The sequence below is a fragment of the Vicia villosa genome, unplaced genomic scaffold, assembly GCF_029867415.1.
Source record: "Vicia villosa cultivar HV-30 ecotype Madison, WI unplaced genomic scaffold, Vvil1.0 ctg.004003F_1_1, whole genome shotgun sequence".
NCBI lineage: Eukaryota > Viridiplantae > Streptophyta > Magnoliopsida > Fabales > Fabaceae > Vicia > Vicia villosa.
Window position 1 is genome coordinate 158,912 of NW_026706357.1, and position 18,683 is coordinate 177,594.

Below are 18,683 nucleotides of genomic sequence, written 5' to 3' on the forward strand. Positions count from 1 at the left end.
AGGTATCTTCTGGCTGCCTACGAAAAGGCTATTCTGGTCCTTCCCTTAGACTACCTGCCCCTCTATGGCATGGGTCAGTCTTATGGCGAACGACATTGCGACGACCCTTTAACCTCCAAATGAAAGGCTTCCTGCCCTCTTATGGCAAGGATAGACCCTTTCACCCTGAAAGGCTAAAAGAACTCTTTTTTTCAAATTATAAGGTAATTGCCCCTAATTGCCTTGCTCTGGCTAAAATGTCTTTTATCAACTTTTTCTTAAACAAACACTTTCAAGGCTACGCTCATTTACGAGCTAAAGTCCTTGTTTCTTCATCTTCTATACATTTCTAAACTTTTGGTTTCAAAACGAGCAAAGCAATTAAGAGCCCATGGAAAACCATGGATGCAAAGGATGCCTTACACCTTCCCTTTGCAAAATTACCCCCCGAACCCTATTTTATTTAAAAGGTTTTTTTCTGTTCTTTTAGCCTTTCTATTTAATTTGGATAAAATAAAAGTCGGTGGCGACTCTTGCTTAACCGCAACATTTCGATTAAAAAGTCAGTTCACCGTATTACACCCCACCGAAAGACCTAGATACTTGAATGGGAAAGACTCTAGCTGACAATGGAGAAACTCACAAGCAAGCTCTAAGAAAGCAGGGTCGTAGTTCACCCCTATGAGATTGCTCTTGGCAAAATTTCACCTGAAGCTCGAGGCTAGCTCGAACACCCGGAGAATAGCCTGATAAATTAGAGATTCTCCAAAGAGGCATCGGATAAAATAATAGTGTCATGAGCCTAAATCAACCCCTGAGTTGTTTCTTAAATTTCTACTAAATTTGTAATTGTTTCTTAAATTTCTACTAAATTTGTAATTTTAATTTCTTAGGCAAAAGAGTCTTTAACCTTAATTAAATGTGGTGATCTAAATCAATTAACTATTATACTTTATTTGAGAGTTTGGAGGGAAGGAGATGAGTGAGATTCCTTCTGAAAATGAATTTTTTTAAAAATACAGAAAAATATTTTGTATAGAATGATAAAAGAGAGTTAATTTATTATTATTTTTTGGGAAATGCTAACAAGTGCCCTCAGGACAATAGTTAAGCATTCTTAAATAGTAACTTTATCTCGGTAATCTGCATATTTAATGTCTTGGAAATTGAAATATTAAAATTTTTATAAAATATTTTCTTTTTTAGGAATGTTTAACCATTGCCCTGAGGGCACTGGTTAGCAAGACCCTTATTTTTTTTTTTTACGATACTATAACAACATTATATATATTTAAAAAAAATTATGTAAGTTCTCCGAAACCCTGTAAAATTCTCTTTCAATAAAAAAAATTAGTTCTCCCAAATTATAAAATTTTTAGTGTTAATAAAAGCAAATCCTCTAAAATGCTCTCAACCCAAATCTTTTAATTCTTTTCACTCGAACTTTATTATTTTTTTTCAACACTCTTAGAAAATGAAAACTATAATTCAGTTTCATCAATGAATGACTTTCTAGAGTAAAGAAATATAAACTTTTAAACTAAAGCATCCAAAAAATAAATTTCGGTTTCTAACAATGAACCACAAGCCATTTAATTGGTGATCAAGCAAATAGAAAAAGTGAAACATAGAGATCAGAAAGAGAGACAATTATGTATGAACATGTGGGAAATCCAAATAAAATGTTTGAATCCTATTCTAGCAACTTAAACTACAGATAGGAACATTTCACCAAAAAAACTAAAGTTAGGAACCAAACTCTACTTTATTTATTCTTTTTGAATAATCAAACTCTAATTATTAATCACACGAGTTTGGGTTTGAGCCGAGCTCGTTACTATCGCCAAGCCTAACTAACCAGAAAGCCATTTAAATATTACCTTAATTAATTAATTGATTAATTATTTAACAAGTCTATGAGCTTTTCTATACTGATTTTTTTTATAACATGTTAAGTTCCTTACTGAATCGAAGGGTTGATGATGGTAAATAATGTTACATTAGTTATTTTTTACATCTTAAAACGACAACATAAAAACAAAAGCTATCTATTTTCATATCGGTGTAAAAAATAATTAACATTAATTATGTAATTGGACAAGCTGTATTAGCTACTAATTTTTAGATATAAAATTAATTATGCAATCAAATGAAGCAGCAAGCCATGTTATTTGCAGATGCACGCCGTAGGCATTTGCTGTTTTTATTCTCATGATGATTATGACATTTCAGCTAGCTAAAAAACACCAGTTACTTGTTTTTTTTTTATTGTTAATAAAATACAAATAAATGCTGCATTAAACAGTTTTTTTTTGGTTTATGCTATGTATAATAAATATATAATAAAGATTATATAGAACATGTTAACAAGCTACGCTAGACAATATTTTTTATTTTTTATTATAAGAAGAGAGGTTTATTTTCATTCCCAAAATATTAACTAAGAGAAGTTGATATGGCACCGCTAGTGATTGAGATTGTGGTCTATGATATGATAAAATGATTGAAACCAAACAACCACTGTTTCCCTTTTAAATACTATTTTTATTTAAAGCCAGTCACCAAGGGTGTTCCTTAGTTGGATTGCTTCATGTGCAATGTTTAGAAAAAAAATATATCAAATTAGTAATAATTTTGTTTTTTCCATTGGCATCATATACTCCTTCATTGGCTATATACTAGTAACTATTTTCATTAGACAGCTAGAATATGAAAAATTATGTATAATTTTTTCAACAATCCAATTCAAGGATAGCTACAAATAAATACCTTCTCTTTTATTATTTATTTGACAAGTACAATGTCATTTATTAAACACCTATATTTTGATTTGATAAATTTATAATTAAACCAATAAATTATGAGCTGACTAAAATGTCTGATGAAACACTCTAAGCTTGCAACTCAAAAATGGGAAAACTCTATCACACACTTAATCAACATGATATTGAATACTTAGGTGCTCAGTGTATATGAAAAAATGTCAGATAAGACTATTCTCTCAAACAGATTTCAGATTAACTCGAAAGATTAGTCTTTGTAGGTGATCATGAACAATGCCTTGATCTTAAAAACAAAAAATCCATCCAACCGAAAACCTAACCAACCACTAATATTAACCGGAAAATGAATGTAACCACGCTAGTAACATTTTGCAGGTGGAAAAGCTCAGTAATTACAACAGCTCAAGAGAGCAATGGTGGCATTTGAGGTCCAACCTTGTCCTTGTCGCCTGTATTATTGAAATTTTCATTCTAAGCAATGGAACATTGTAATCATTTGTGAGGGAGAAAAATATACAGAGCCTAATGATATCGCTTTGGTCCAAACCCCAAAGTCAGTGGAGTTACATAGATATCACAGAATCAACAAATTTCAGCTGGTATGAAAGTAAAAGGCTAACTTTTTTGCTTGTGGGTCAAGTCAAATCCCGTTGGCATCCTAGGCGGAACCAGGAACCAAATAATCTCTGCAACTTTAAGTTTTAAATCAACAGAGTCTTGTAAATAATCAAAATTTGATGATTATGAAAGGCTAATGGAATTGGCATAGGATTGAAGAAAAAGTACAGCCTGCTCAGAAATAGCTCTGTTTCTTGCTTGCTTCACCCAACCTGCAACAATTTCTTCAGCTTGGGTGTCCCTCACACTTTCTTCTAGACAATCTGCTGCTTCAGCCAGTTTTCCTTCAGCTAAGTAACTCTCAACTTTGTTAATCACAGATTCAATCCCATCACCTGATTGGTCAGCTTCCCTAACCTGAATATGGAGGATCAAATTGTACTTCAGGATGAATCCAATAGAGGTGAAAATGAGAGAATTTGGGAGCCGGAAAGAAATAAAGGTAGTGAATGTATCAAAGCACAAATTATGTTTCAAATTTCACTGCCCCCATCAAATTCTATTTTCCCATTAAGCACACACTTAGATGTAAATGCCATGTTGGTCACCACTTATCTGCGTACCTTCAACAAGGATGCTACACGTGCCAAAGAATGTGCCAAAATACCTCCCCCTCCTGGTGGGAAGAACGCGAAGTGTCGTATATTGCCTTTTAAGAAATCAAACTGCAACATAATATGTATAAATTAGAAACATTCAAGATTTAAATTTAAAATTATATGATCTACTCTAGAATTTAGAGTAGTAACAGTCGTCAACTGCATTTCAGGAAATCGCAAACAATACTCAATAATTCCAGAAATTTCTTCAGTAGTCAATTCAATTGTTTTATACACATTTATAAGGCAGCTTGGAAAGATATGATCATTACTGAATGTCAAAGACAATCAAGGGATTGGTCGCTAATAAAAGTAAAGAAATCAAATTAAAGACATTCATATTCATTCTATGAGCATCCAGAAAATACAACATTTAGCATATTATCAAAGGAAAGTTCTGCAAGGTTAAGAAAATCAATTGACAGACAAATGTATCAATTTTATAATCAATTGACAGAACAAGTAACCCAAAAAGTTAACAGTAAACAAAAACACATCTTGCCTTCTGCTTTAATTGAAGTTGTGTGTCAGTGCCTTTGTTTCTTGTCTCTTCAGGAAGGGACTCTAGCACCAAATCCAGAACTGAATCTTTATCCATGCCTTCAAGATACGACTTCACAGATTCTATTTCCGTCTGAATTGGCAATCCTTTTGACAATGCATCTTCGAGTGCAAGTGCTCTCTGTAGGATTCATCCACAAATAACAAGAAACTGATAATTATTAGCCGGATTGGAACTAAATAAATATTATAAACTAATATTTCATCAAAAACTGCTCCATGTATGAAATATAGATAAAAATAACACAGAAACAAAAGGAAAAAAATTACCAAAGCAAAATTTTGTGCAGCATGACTTTGACGGGCTTCTTCAGATCGAGCATAAAATGCCATGCACAAGGCATTTATCTAGAGAATTGGAGGGAAAGAAATTTTTGAACCAAGTCAATTTTCAACTTTGATATATGCCACGTGAAAAGTATTGATAATTTAGACAGTCAACGTGCAAACTAATAAGAATTCTAAATCAAGTCTCACTAGCTAAAGTATGACGTGAACTTTGCAACTATCAAAAGTCTACCAGAGTTCAGCCTTTTGTAATATGAGTATTCCTTGATCAACTAGTTAGAAGCTTATGTTTGTACAACCAAACGATTTTCCAATAATTTCTAGTCACTTATGTTGAAGATGTCTAACAAAACATAATTATGAAAAGAAAATAATTCCATACACAAAAATAAATGAAGATGATAAACTCATGTGTTTTACCTTTTTATAGTTTCAACATTTGTTTTGATCTTTGGGATGTACAAAAAGCTCTATCACAGACCAAAGAAGATTAAAATGGTGACAAGTTTGCTGTTATTTTGATTCACGGCACGAAAATCATTAAAAGGAAGTTCTCTGGAATCAATCAGTACTTAAAGGAAATGTACATGCATGTGGAGCACTTGTTTGCTAAGAATGACAGGCAGATTATTATTAAATATACCAAAAATCTACATTGGTGAACAAACTATCCTCTGTTCAGAAACTATTACGGCTATTGTATTCCTCTATATACTACCTATTGAAAATCATATTCATTATTGTAAGGTAATTAAAGCTAGCTATGACTAATTTAAATATGGGTGTATCTATACCCATCCTTGATTCAAGCAGAAGCCTTACATTAATATTTGCTTCAGACATTCTTTCAAGTTGGGTTGCCTTCTCATTTGCTATAGCTGCATTTAACTCTGCCTGTGCTAATTCCTGAACTGTCTTCAACTTTAATTCTGCTTCGATATTCTGTAATTATGAATGATGCAACTGATTTTAACAAATATTGTATCATATATACAGAGACTAGTCATTGTAGATATATAAAGAGAAAGGGGGAGGGGGTGGTACTTGTATTACCAATAAAAAATAATGTGCACCTTTTGTTCAAGTTCTATTTTTAGTTTATCGTCCATCTTTTCTTGAAGTGACTTAATAGCAAGTGATGCCTTTGCCCTCTCTCTCTTCAGCTCCTGAAAAATATTGAGATAAAAAAAAAAGGACTAAGAATTAGTAACTTTGTAGAGCCAAACAGCGCATATAAAAAAAATGGTTTGACTTGATCCATGGACAAACCTTGCAATTACGAAAGAACCTAGACAGGTTGATAGTTCAAATTTGATTCAGATTATTTTTGTGTGATCATTATTAAGTCAAAACAATATAATTGTACCTTGACTTTAAATATGAACTGTTATGCTCAATCGAGACCACATAACTAATAAGTTCAATCTATATACATTGAATGATTGAACAACAAAACTATAGTCCTGCCCCCACATACAGAAATTATTATTCTTGTTGTTTCAGACTCGGGTATTTAAGACAAAAAGGAAAGAAAACTAAAAACATCTTTACCCTGTCCAACATTGCAGATTCTTCAGCAAGCTTAAGTTCTCTGGCAGCTGCATCTTTTAACTTCTTTTCATATTTTTCCTAGCACAAAATTGCAAGTAAAAATTAATATTAAAAATTCGTAAATAAACAAAAAAGAGCAACAAATGATAAGTCGAATCGCATAGATTAGAGAGTAAGTTAACCTTCAATGTTTTCTTCTCTTCATTAAAAGCACGCGCATCTATTGCAGCTTGCCTTTTCTCCGCAGCATGGATGGCTTGTACGAATTCAATAACCAGTTTCCCATCCTTAGACGTGGCATAACCATCTTTCAAGTCCTCTATTGCACCACTAAGTGCCTAGTGTTTCAATAAGTTAGCTTAGTTACACACGTGATCATAATCACAAGAGAATGTACAATTGTACCACTAAAAAGTTAATAGAAAATGAAAGCAGGATCATAAATAAACCTCTTTTTCTTCAGGAAAGCCATGACCATGTGAATAAATAGGAGGGCTTCCTTCTGACTTATTCCTTAAGTGATATTCCTCAAGGAGGGTAGGTGGTTGTTCTATATCTTTAGCCAATACAATCTTCCATGGAATAACAAAGGAAATATATTAATAATAAATAAATGCCAAAATTCAATATAGAAAGAAAAAATGTAAGGAAAAAAGTCACTGGTTAAGGGAATAACCAAATCATTTGATTATTTTGATAAGCCAACATTCTATTATAAAATTTAAACCAGCATGATTAATGAAAAAAGGATCATAGATGATGTTAATGATTAACCTGTATATCATGACTATTTCACACATTACACATACCTCACTTCTTTCCACTATTTCTTCCTGTTGCTTCGGTTGAATATTTTCTGTCACATTCTCATCTAGATATGCATTGTTCTCGGTAGATGTCGATGTATGTTGGATTTCCTCTTCCGGTTTTAGGGAAACATCTGTTTCTGTGCTTTTTATGCCAACAATCACATCGGATTGCACCACAGACTCTTTACTTGGATCATCCAATGTTAGAGTACTTTGAGGATATTCAAGAAACTGGTTTTCTTTGGCACCAGCATTACGATCTTCAGCAATATCAGAAATGTCTTGCACAGGAATCGGTTTATCACTAGAATCTTCTATGACAATCTCTGGCTGCGAAAAACCGGTATCAACCTTCTGCTCTGCATGCTCTACAGCAGGATTTTCATTGTTAGACTTTTCACTACTGGGTGAAACTAACTCCTCTATTGAATGTTGTCCACTCTTCAAATCTCCAATGGCATCATCTATCAGAGCTTCCTGAGGGTCACTAAGCTTCTCCTTCTCAAGATATTTATCTAAGAAACCAAATTGATAAGCTGCCAGAAGAGCAGCACTTACAGCAGCACTTCCAATTAAAAACTTTGATTGAGAACCATGGGACTCAGGCGGCTTTCCTGTAGAACCAGGAGCTGAGGCACCAGCTGGTCTCGATGCATTGGAGAATTCCTTTCGCGAAGATAGATGAGAAGGTATCTTCTGAAAAATGTAATGTAGAAGCAAACGGTAATAAACTTAGAAAAGGATAACATGTAAAGCAGACTAAAATTTGGAAATGAGTACTATCAGATCAACAATCTAAGTAGTTAGTATTGTGAACACAAGTAGTAAATTACAGAATGTATCTATATTAAGTGGTTTCAACATTAGCACCTTTACTGGCCAACATTCTTGTAATCAATAACAACCAAACCTTATCTCACTTAATACGGACAGCTAGCTACATGGTTAAAGCGACATTTGAACTATGATGCTCTCTCATATATGATATCTCTATCCAACCCATTAATATCTAGGTCTTTCTTAAAAGTCTCCCTTGTAGTTTTTCTATGTATTTCGTAATAGTTTCTTTTATAGTTTTTCTAGATCTTCTTTTTGGCTCTAGCGATTTGACTACCCTCCATCTGATTTACTTTCCTTACTATAGAATCTACTGGTCCTCTCTCTACATGTTCAAACCACCTAAGCCGAGTTTCCATCATCGTTTCCATGATAGGTGCTATCCCAATTCTCCTTCTAATGTTATTATTCCTAATAGGCTAATACTATCTTGTTTAGTCATACTACCACACATTCAATGCAACATTCACATCTACTCAATCACCAGTGTTGCAGTATACCGGTATTTGAAGTCGCTGATCATTTGTGCTATGCACATGCGATACCAAAGAAGGAATGGCTTACCAGCTCTGTGTTTATTTGTTGTCAATAAGATACCTTCCTGGTTGTGTGATAAATCCTCACACAAAGTGTGTAATTTTTTTATTAGCACAGAGAAGTGAAGATAAAGGGATATAGTACCCAAAATCCATTCCTTTGCAAACTAAACCTTTCTTACATCTACCACGGTGCAGCATGGTCACCATTTTGCTACCTTGTCCATGCATTAGACACATCTCACACATACTCACTCGTTTGTACATGTCCAATTCAAAAAATATTTTTTCAACTCAGACCTGGTCTAACAGCTAAGACAAATTTAATTGGGATTTTAGAAATAATGATAAATGTTTTACTCTGAGGAGTTTACAAAGTAGCAAGTATTGATGACGGCAATGGCTAGGGTGGACTCTGTCAATAGATGGTTCACTATGAATTTGTCTTGATCTACGATTCCTTTATTGTTTTGGAATTCTTTATTTATTTTTAATTTTAAAGGTTTTCCCTAACCCAGTCATAAATCTGAAACATAGCAGGGCATTAGACGAGATTGACGATGGGAGATTATGACCTATGACTCTAATGTCTAAACCTAAGCCTAACTCTTTTTCAACCATGAAGAGAATCTCATATCATCTGCCAAGTCATTCGGACAATGGAGAAAGTGACAAGGTATGTAATGTAACTCACGGAGAGGACTCCACGACAAACTTTTAAAACCAGTAGTCTCATTCCCAATGAAATCCAGAGTCATATCACTGGTGTTCTAAGAAAATAAATAGAATAAGTATAGGCAAAGGAAAATGCACACAAAAAAATGGACACCGGTTTACAATGGAGGCATCGTGGAAACATCTTATGCACATTTCTAGCAATAGAGGCGATTTCAAATTCCATTACTGGCTCTCATGTGGAAGAGACGTGGAGGGCAAAACTTTGTTGCGGAGCACAGATTGCAGAAGCCTAAATTTAGTGTGGGTACAATTATACCAACATATATAGCACCTTCATTTCAAGGTTAAGGGTGTTTTTGTTGTTCCTTGATTTAGTAAAATCCAATCGTCATCTTATATCATCGTCCTTGTCTAACCCTCGTTTTTTCTTTCAAAGTCTCACTTCTCCAAGGTCTCGTCTTAGTGAGCAGTGGAAGAGGAATGGGCAGACCAGAAGTATAGATAAAAGGGGGACACAGAAGGTTTTTTTTAGGAATAAACCAAAATAAATTTATAAAAGTAAAGGCCCTCTAAATAATAAAAGAATTGTTGATTGAGGCTTGATCATTGTCGAGCACTCGTCGGGATGGTCCACCCTAGCCATCGCCAGCATTGGCTCTTAACAGACATATATTAAGAACATAAAAAGAACTTCAGAAGAGCTATGGAATGGAATGGAAGGGTTTTAACTTTCTATTATTGGTGTCTAGATTAAGATGGGTGGCATAAACGTTGAAAGTGAGGATGATATACACTTTGGTTCCTCTTTTGGTTAGAATAGAAAGCAAGTAGTGAAGAGTAACGAGGAAACAACAACAACATCCACAACAACAACCAAGCCTTATCCCACTGAGAGGGGTTGGCTACATGGATCAACTTTCGTCATATAATGTTCTATCCAGGACCATGTTTTTATCCAAATTGTTAATCTCAAGATCTTTCTTAATAACTCCTCTTATAGTTTTTCTGGGTCTACCTTTACCCTAGTTGTTTGACTTTTCTCCATCTGATCTACTCTCCTTACCAAATAATTTACAGGTCTTCTGTCTACATGCCCAAACCACCTAAGTCTATTTTCCACCATCTATCCTACTATAAGAGTTACCCGAAGTCCCAACACTATCTCTAATATTATCCTTTATAATCTTAATATGTTTTTGTCTAGTCTTACCACACATCGAATATGTGAAATTCTTATAATAACGAGGAAACCACATTCTTAGAAAAGTAAACTAATATTTCTTATGTCCAAATATTGTTCTGTTTAAGCTAATAATCAATCCCAACTCCCATGTCCAGACTTGCTCAATGTCAATCGGTGTTAGTGATAAAACAGTCCTAATTAGTTAAAAGAAATAAGCAAAATTTGCTTACCACCTGATGAACAACAATGTCAGTTCCAATTCCAAACCCAATGCTCATATTGTATAATATGAGGTTCCAATTGACAAATCAATTGCTACTATTTAACATAAAACTATACACTAGTTGAAGATTTTTCATCAATTGCGTAAAAAAAAAAAAGTAGAAATGAGGTACCTGATTAACAAAATGTCTGGGGTTTCTTCTAAACGTTTGTCGAGATGAAATTTCCAAAATGGACCTGCAATAAGCATGAAAACATATCATCAAATGAAGAATGCAATCGAATTGAAGTCGTATACAATGAAAATCAAAAGAGTAGCTACGGAATCAATGGAATTAAAAATTAAATGAAAAGATTCGATTCATCGGTATCACAGAGTCAGGATTAGACACAAACGCATTAAGTTGCAGTGCAAGAAAAAAGGAAAATGAGAATAGAAAAAAGGGTAAGTGGGTTTCGGTTAAGATAGGTGTACCTCCGGAACATGGTAGCCTCGGAGAGATAGGGAAGAAGGTGTTTGTTGAAAAGACTGAACTAGAAAAAAGGGAGTGAAAGAGAAAGTAGTGGATAGATCGGGAATCGTTATTAAGTGAGGAAGTTTGTTAGCCGAATGGCGTGGTTGCGTTGTGTCGCAGCCCCTGCTACAGTCTACAAGCCAGCCCGTAACATCAAAAACTCAAAAATGATGTTTCTGGGAATTCAGGGATGTATCGGGGTGGAATCATAATTAGTAAAACATCATTTCGGATTGTTTCCATAAATTTAGTGTTTTTTCGGTACAAGAAAACAATTAGAGGGATGCGAGTTACACCATTCAATAATAATATCACATTAAATAAATATTTTTTGAAAAAATCATATGTTGGATTGAATATTAGATTATTATTGTAAATGTATATTTAAAAAAAAGAAAGAAGATAAAACAGATTGTCAAAAATTATAAAGCCGAAAAGTAATAAAAATATTAACGAAAGACGCCGGAGTTGTATGGCGATTCGATGGGCGGCGGTTAGTGGTAGGGGTTGATGATTGTGAAGCAAGGAAATTCGACAATGGCGATCCGATAAAGGTCTAATCGTCCAGTATAGGTCTGACCGTCTGACAGTGATGATTTGGCTTCCCGCGATAGAGCTCTAGCGACAATTATTAGTCGGGTCCAGTAGGGTACTTCGAGTATGACACGCATTAGGTAGGTTATATCGGTTCATGTGTACCATGCTTAATCGTTTCGTTTCGTGAATCTATTTGTTAATGGGTTGTGGTTTTTGTCCATTAAGGATTTTTTTGGATTTCAGTGGTTATAGTATGTATGTTTATCACTCTTGTCTTCACAACTTTCATAATGTAGTCTAAATGACAGATGAAAGAGGTGACAATCTTAGAAAATTTTTAAAGAGACATGGTAGAAACTCATATGATTGTGTAATGGAAATTTGGAAAATCTTTGGAGGTACCTAAGTGGATTCCTAACCAAATGGTTGATATTTATTGTTCTCATCTCTCATTATAAAATGCTCTCACTTAATATTAAGACTAGTTTTAACGAGAGTTTGGTATGTTTGAACCTACCAACAAATTCACTATAATTGTTAGAGTTTTCATAGTAAGTGACGTACACCGTGGGGCAACTGGATTTTTCTTACAAGTGAGCATCGTGGGGTAATAAATGGGATATTAAGATGTTTTCTAAAGACAACTATTTTAGATTATTGAAAGTGAATAGACAAGCAAGTGTAACACAACAAAAATGTATTGAAACATTTAAGGGTAATGCATCAATGTCTCGCGTGCCTGACACAAGCACAAAAAACCAAGATGGTGGATAAGACTTTGGATGTCATTATTTTGTATCTCGAGATAAATTTTCGGGGAACAAAGCTTCCAAGGCACTACGAAGCGACAACACTGTGGATTAAAGGTTGCCTTCAACGCTCAAGTAAATTTAGTGTTCAAGATAGTGGTAGTGGAAATTAGCGATTGTGTACCTTAAAATTCCTTACAGAGGTATTTATACTTTAGCTCTAACAGGACATGAATGATAAATGGATCTCATGTCATTGGCTGTCGCAGAGCAATGAGTCCTGAGTCTTTCACCAACACACAACTAGGGGTGGCAAAACGGGCCGTGGCCCGCCGGGCCGGCCCGCCACCCGCCAAAAAATGGCGGGTTGGGTTGGAATTTTAGGCCCGCCGCTCGCCAAAGCTCGCCCCGCAAAAACCCGCCGCCCGTCATACCCGCCCCGCCAAAGCTCGCCGCCCGCCAAAACCCGCCTCTCCTCCAAAATTCACTCTTTTTTTTAGTTAATTCTAGTAATTTTAATTCTTGATGGTTTATTTTATACATTTATTTATAAATATATGTAATATTTTTTTAAGTAAATTTGTTAAAAAGTTGCTTTTATAAAAAATTATTTTAAAGAATAAGTGAAAAGTTTAATTAAAAGGTAAAAAAAGCCTATTAATCTATTAAAAAAATATAAATAAAAATAGGCGGGTAAGCCCGCCGCCCGCCAACCCGCCATCTTGGCGGGGCGGGCATGACTTTTATGCCCATTTTACTTGGCGGGCATGCTCGCCCCGCTCATTTTTTGGCGGGCATAAAGCAGGGCGGGCGGCGGGCGGGGCGGGCGGCCCGTTTTGCCACCCCTACACACAACAATAATAATTAAATATTATTAATATTAATGAAATATTATTAAAATGACTTGATTCTGAATTTGACAATGATGCATCATCCAGTATCATGTTATTAAAATTTGATATGGGAATGGAGACTAAAATTTTGAAATTTTTTAAAGAAAATACTTAAAAATGGCGATCGGTAAAAAACGAAAAAATGGTAAAAAAAACAAAAAAAAAACAAAGTAAAAAGACATTTAAAAAAAACAAGGGATCAAAGTAACAACTAAGTCAATTTTTTAAAATAAAATCAACTTATATTATGTTTTAATTCTACTTTATAATAATAGATTTGAATATACAAAAAGTTAAATTACTATATTTAATATTATAACATTATACTAGAATTAGAATGAATAAAGTTCTAGATTAAATTACTAAAAAATTAACAAATTTAAATATTAATAAAAAAATAAACATTAATATAATTTAAGCATGAATCTCTTGTAGTCTATATCGTTCACCTTTCTAATGCCAAAGTAAGCGCTCTATTCCATCAATTAACATAAACTTAATCGAAACAAAAAATTATGGGGTGAGAGAGGCTCGAACTCTCGACCTCAGGATTACTCTAAGCTATGAGACCTACGCGCTAGCCAACTGCGCCACCACCCCATTTGTTAAATTTTTCTAATTTACAATTTTGACAGCTAAACAACAATCAAATTAAAACTAGCACAAATTTAATTCATTTATTTTAAACCTAACAGCAAGCATAAACATCAAGCAAGATACAGCCAACCACAGTGAACCAATTTCCGGTCAAATTCCTCCACAGCGATGGGCAATAACCGCCAGCACCGCTTCAGAAACCACCGTCAGAACCACGCTCAATCCAGTCGACACTCACTGTAAGTGTAACCCCCGCTTCTTTTTATTTCCTATTTACGCCACCGCTTTTCTTATTCATCTATATCCATTTTTTTCAGAGACAACGAATCTCAAAGCTCCGTCGTTCAAGGTTCGTTTCACTCTTCAAATCATTTACTACTTTATTTCAAACTAAACGTTTTCATCACATGTATCTATCTAACATGCAGAAACTCGTGACGGTGATAATGAAGAAGCGGAGGAACTCACAAAACCCAAAATAAAGCTTGCAATGTGGGTATGCATACTATAAAATAAAACTCTGTTTTACAATTATTATTTTTTAATTTAGTTGTTTCTTTTTTCAATTTAATTATTTTTATTGAAATTTTATGTAACTAATCAGTTGCCATTAGTGAAGCTAAATTGTAATTATGTATACATAATCTCCGAATTTGAATCTAATATCATGTTTCATTTCGTTGTTAACTCAGGATTTTGGTCAATGTGATGCCAAAAAATGCACCGGCCGCAAGCTCTCAAGACTGGGTTTTCTAAAAGCAAGTATTTGTTATCCTTTTTCTTCATTCACTGGTTATTTTTTACATTCGATGGGTGTCGTGTGTGCGCACACACACATTGGCATATGCATGGATATATAAATGTTAAATGCGCAAGTATCTATTTATACCTTGTAACTGCATGAATTTGATGTTGAAGTGTAAGTATCATTGACAAAGAATCTATGATTTTATAACAAAAAATTGATGATATAGAAGGTTGGTTAATGGTTGTGTGTGCTGTGAGCAGAAGCAATACTTAGTTTGTTCCTTTTTGTTGTTGGTTCTATAATCTATGAAGATATAATTACACTATTGAAAGATGCTTAATATAATATGTCACTGGTACTAATTCTGATCTATCTTGTGCAGGAGTTACGCGTGAGTAATGGTTTTGGGGGAATCGCTTTAAGGTAGTTCGTCATAAATTATCTTTGTGAAGCAATGTATTCTCTTTTGACTATATTGCAATTCTGCAAGTTGCTTTGTTCATTGAAAAGTAATTATTTATTGTAATTCTGTTTTGACAGTCCTGTTGGACAGCAATGTGTCTCAAGAGAAGATTACTCTTTAATCCAGACTAAAGGATTGGCTGTTGTGGATTGCTCATGGGCACGCTTAGATGATGTGCCTTTTGCGAAGTTGCGATGCCCTGCTCCTCGCCTCTGTATGAACTTGTACACTGAAAACACTATATTTAATTTTTATTTATTATTTATATTCTTGGTTTCACATAGTTATTTAATTATATTCTGTTCAAAGTCAAATACTGTACTGTAAAAACTAGGTTGTCAATAGTGGTTATAGTTGTAGGGGAGGGGCTAGTGGCCGACTGGCCGCTACCTTCCGGCAATAACTCCATGCAATGACACTTATAGATTTCTTCTAGCACCATTGCATTTAATCATTTTGCCGCGTTTAGGGTTGCTTCATTTACAAGGAATGTAATGATTTGTTTTTATTGCAGTGCCATGGCTTGTAGCAGCAAACCCAATAAATTATGGTCGGCCGTGTCAGCTATCTTGTGTAGAGGCCTTGTCTGCTGCTTTGATAATATGGTACCAAAATGATATTATCTATGACTATGATACCTTGTGTTTTGGTTTGTTGTTCCTACATTTCAATCCCCTGCAAAATTTGTTACTGAAATTTAGTGTACCTTATGTTTCATGTTGGCTGATTTGCTACTAAACTACAATTGCTTGCAATGTACTGTGCCAAACAGATCATGCTATCACCAATGTATTTTTAAATGGAACAAAAATTTAGGCCCAATAGACTTTGCAGTTGGCAGCATATACATTGGATTATTCATTCTTCTTTGATGCTTGGTTGTTGAAATGAAAACATTTGGGTTAAAGTTCTTTGCTATGATCTTGCAGTGGAGAAGAAGAAACAGCAAATCTGGTGCTTGGCAAGTTTAACTGGGGTCACTCTTTTACGTCTCTGAATAAGTATGATATGATCCATTTATTTAATTTTATATTTTCACTTTCCATCCAAATCATTTTCGCTCATGATATTTACAAGGGCATAGTGGTCTTCTTGGATCGACTTATTTGGGCTTATCTGTTGCCATAAGCACTTGTGAGACTGTTTGAGGGAACTTATGAAAACAACTTATGACATATTCATAAGCTGTTTTCATCTTACATTCATAAACCCTCCAAAATAACTTATATGAAAACAATTTAAATTTATTTTATCTTTTGTTATAGAAATACCATATCCATAAGCGGTTGTCATGATAAGGCCATATGCTATAAGCTGCAAATTAAGTAGTTTATCCAAACATAGCCCGAGTTTAAGCATATGCATGGCATAAATTTATTCTCACACATTAAATAATAAAAGCAACAGGGTGCACAGAGCCACTGTTGATTTCATTCAAACCCTGCTATTCATGATTCTAAAAACACTATCTGAAATGTAGCTTACATAGCTTTCTATGTCTTTTATGAAGCATACTTTATAAGTTTGACGTTAAAGTAAGCTGTACTTACAGATGCGTACTGCAATAAAAAACATCTCTTATAATTTGTGCATGTAGCCATGATTCATTAACAGATTTTTTGGTAAAAAAATAATTTGAGACATTCATGTTATATTTGATTTAGTTATGTATAAATAACCAGGGCTCACTAGCTGTGACGTGATTGTTAGGTTTTGAGCAAGCCAATAGCTCCTAATTAGTCCCCTGATTACTCTGGTATCTGATTGTATTCGAACCATAGTTGAGTAGCCTAGCACACAATTTCACTCTGTTATTCTGTTTCTATGTAAAGCCATTGTGTATTCAAAGGAGTTTATGATGATACATATTACATATTCATTCAAGTTGTTTTGTCTCCATGAGATCCGTGACTATCATACGATTCACTGAATTTGATTCTCAATTACCTGTGGCTTCTAAGACTTTTCAATATTAACTTTATTTAACCAATGCAGGGAATTACTGAGGGCCTAACTTTATTTAACCAATGCAGGGAATTACTGAGGGCCTACTCTAAATGCCAAAACAGTGCTGAAATTATTTCTGTTCAAAATGAATGGCTATCACAAGCACGTCAGGTTCCAAGGACTCCTCCTACTGATGGCAAAGGTATGTGTCTGATGTAATATCTATATATCTATTTTACATGTTGGTGGACAGTGGACTACATCGCATGAAGTTGTTTGATCCATGTAGATCAATCTTATCTAGTGACAAAAAAGTTTGGTTTGTGGCTGCATTCAGTGCTGTTTTTTTTGTTGTATCACAGACATATAGAGATACCTCTAATATATCGTGACTTTTTCTCGTGTTTTTTATTCCCTTGCTACATAGATGTTCTGCATGAAAATGAAGATAATGTTCAAAACTCTTCTGATTCTGAAGATGGGCTTCCACCTCTTGAAAGGAATGTGAATCATTTGAACATAGACAATAGTGATGAAGAGAGTGAAGATGAGCTCCCACCTCTTGAAAGGAACATGAATCATTTGAACATAGAAAATAGTGACGAGGAGAGTGAGTAGATTTGTTTTAAATCTGTGATGGCACAGGATACTTCTCTAACAGTGTAGCTGTACTAGAATCAATCTGGACATTTGCTCAACGCCGAATTGCTTAGATGAAAGCTTTTCAGCTGAGATATGTATTTGGTTTCCAGTTAATCTTGCTTATACATATATTTTAAAATAATTAAATATAAAATGTGATGAGTGTCCACTACATGTATCTCCTGCTTTAAAGCCTTGGTCTTTATTTAATAACATTATGTGTAATTTTTTGAGGTTTAACTTCTCCAGCAACCAAACATTATTCCATTAAGTAAGGTAGGTCGCATGGATTAAATTATTGACATATTTTTAAATAATATCAAATTATTTTTACCTTTTCTTAAAAGAAAAAGTATTTTTCATGGATTGTACAAATATTTATATTTACATTTTTTAAATATTTTTTCCCATTTTTCTAGGTTTATTATAGGTAAAAATTGTACAGTTTTTTTTTTTTTTGCATTTGAACTTCATAATCGAATATGTTTTGTTCCCTAAAATGTTTTTTTTTAGTGGATCATCATATTATTTTTGAGTTAGATCTTTTAGACTGATACTATTATACAAACCTCCTATACACATAACTATTTTACTAATGTAACAAGTCTAACTTATACTATTATACAAACCTCTTAAACACTTAACTAATTTAATTTGTAATGGATCTAACAGTTTAAAGATTTTGAAGAAATTAAAAAAAAATTAATTTGGAGGTTTTATGAGTTACTACAATGTGGTACCTTTAGCCTTTCATAGACTTGCAACTTAGAGGTGAGGAAGAAGTGTATGAATTTCTATTGGTTGTCGTGTGGTTGTTTGCATGACCTTGTGATTTGCATTTTGATACACTGTTGCTTCATCTGAATGCTGCAATTTCTATTTTTCCGGATGCGTTCACGACCATTGGGTCTACTAATTTTGTGTGATGTCTTGGAATGATTAATTTTG

The 18,683-nt window shown here is 34.1% G+C and overlaps 2 protein-coding genes and 1 non-coding gene across 3 annotated transcripts; 1 reads left to right on the forward strand and 2 right to left on the reverse strand.

Annotated features, from left to right (window-relative positions):
- Positions 1-3,184: 3,184 nt before the first annotated feature.
- LOC131641743 (MICOS complex subunit MIC60, mitochondrial-like) lies at positions 3,185-11,413 on the reverse strand. The gene is made up of 12 exons (XM_058912047.1): positions 11,120-11,413; positions 10,818-10,881; positions 7,189-7,884; positions 6,829-6,951; positions 6,562-6,717; positions 6,380-6,457; positions 5,902-5,994; positions 5,651-5,770; positions 4,811-4,888; positions 4,482-4,661; positions 3,944-4,045; positions 3,185-3,737 (listed from the first exon to the last, which is right to left on the reverse strand). The coding sequence occupies exons 1-12, from the start codon at positions 11,128-11,130 to the stop codon at positions 3,504-3,506; spliced, it is 1,935 nt and encodes a 644-aa protein (XP_058768030.1). The 5' UTR covers positions 11,131-11,413; the 3' UTR covers positions 3,185-3,503.
- A 2,441-nt stretch (positions 11,414-13,854) lies between these two features.
- On the reverse strand, positions 13,855-13,938 carry TRNAM-CAU (transfer RNA methionine (anticodon CAU)). The gene is given in 2 exon segments: positions 13,855-13,890; positions 13,901-13,938. It is a non-coding gene; the product is annotated as a tRNA-Met (tRNA).
- A 70-nt stretch (positions 13,939-14,008) lies between these two features.
- Positions 14,009-17,907, forward strand: LOC131641731 (uncharacterized). Its single transcript, XM_058912034.1, has 10 exons — positions 14,009-14,174; positions 14,253-14,284; positions 14,364-14,431; positions 14,628-14,693; positions 15,066-15,106; positions 15,224-15,360; positions 15,661-15,751; positions 16,076-16,147; positions 17,180-17,295; positions 17,521-17,907. The coding sequence occupies exons 1-10, from the start codon at positions 14,104-14,106 to the stop codon at positions 17,709-17,711; spliced, it is 885 nt and encodes a 294-aa protein (XP_058768017.1). The 5' UTR covers positions 14,009-14,103; the 3' UTR covers positions 17,712-17,907.
- Positions 17,908-18,683: the final 776 nt, after the last annotated feature.

Bases quoted from the DNA above. Each gene is read 5' to 3' on its own strand.
- LOC131641743 (XM_058912047.1), bottom strand. The intron at 6,458-6,561 runs GTTAACTTACTC...ATTTTGTGCTAG, and splicing joins AAGAGAAGAAAACATTGAAG to GAAAAATATGAAAAGAAGTT. The intron at 4,889-5,650 runs GTAAGGCTTCTG...CCAATTCTCTAG, and splicing joins TGTCTGAAGCAAATATTAAT to ATAAATGCCTTGTGCATGGC.
- LOC131641731 (XM_058912034.1), top strand. From the start codon at position 14,104: ATGGGCAATAACCGCCAGCACCGCTTCAGAAACCACCGTCAGAACCAC. The intron at 14,432-14,627 runs GTATGCATACTA...TTGTTAACTCAG, and splicing joins AAATAAAGCTTGCAATGTGG to GATTTTGGTCAATGTGATGC. The intron at 16,148-17,179 runs GTATGATATGAT...TAACCAATGCAG, and splicing joins TCTTTTACGTCTCTGAATAA to GGAATTACTGAGGGCCTACT.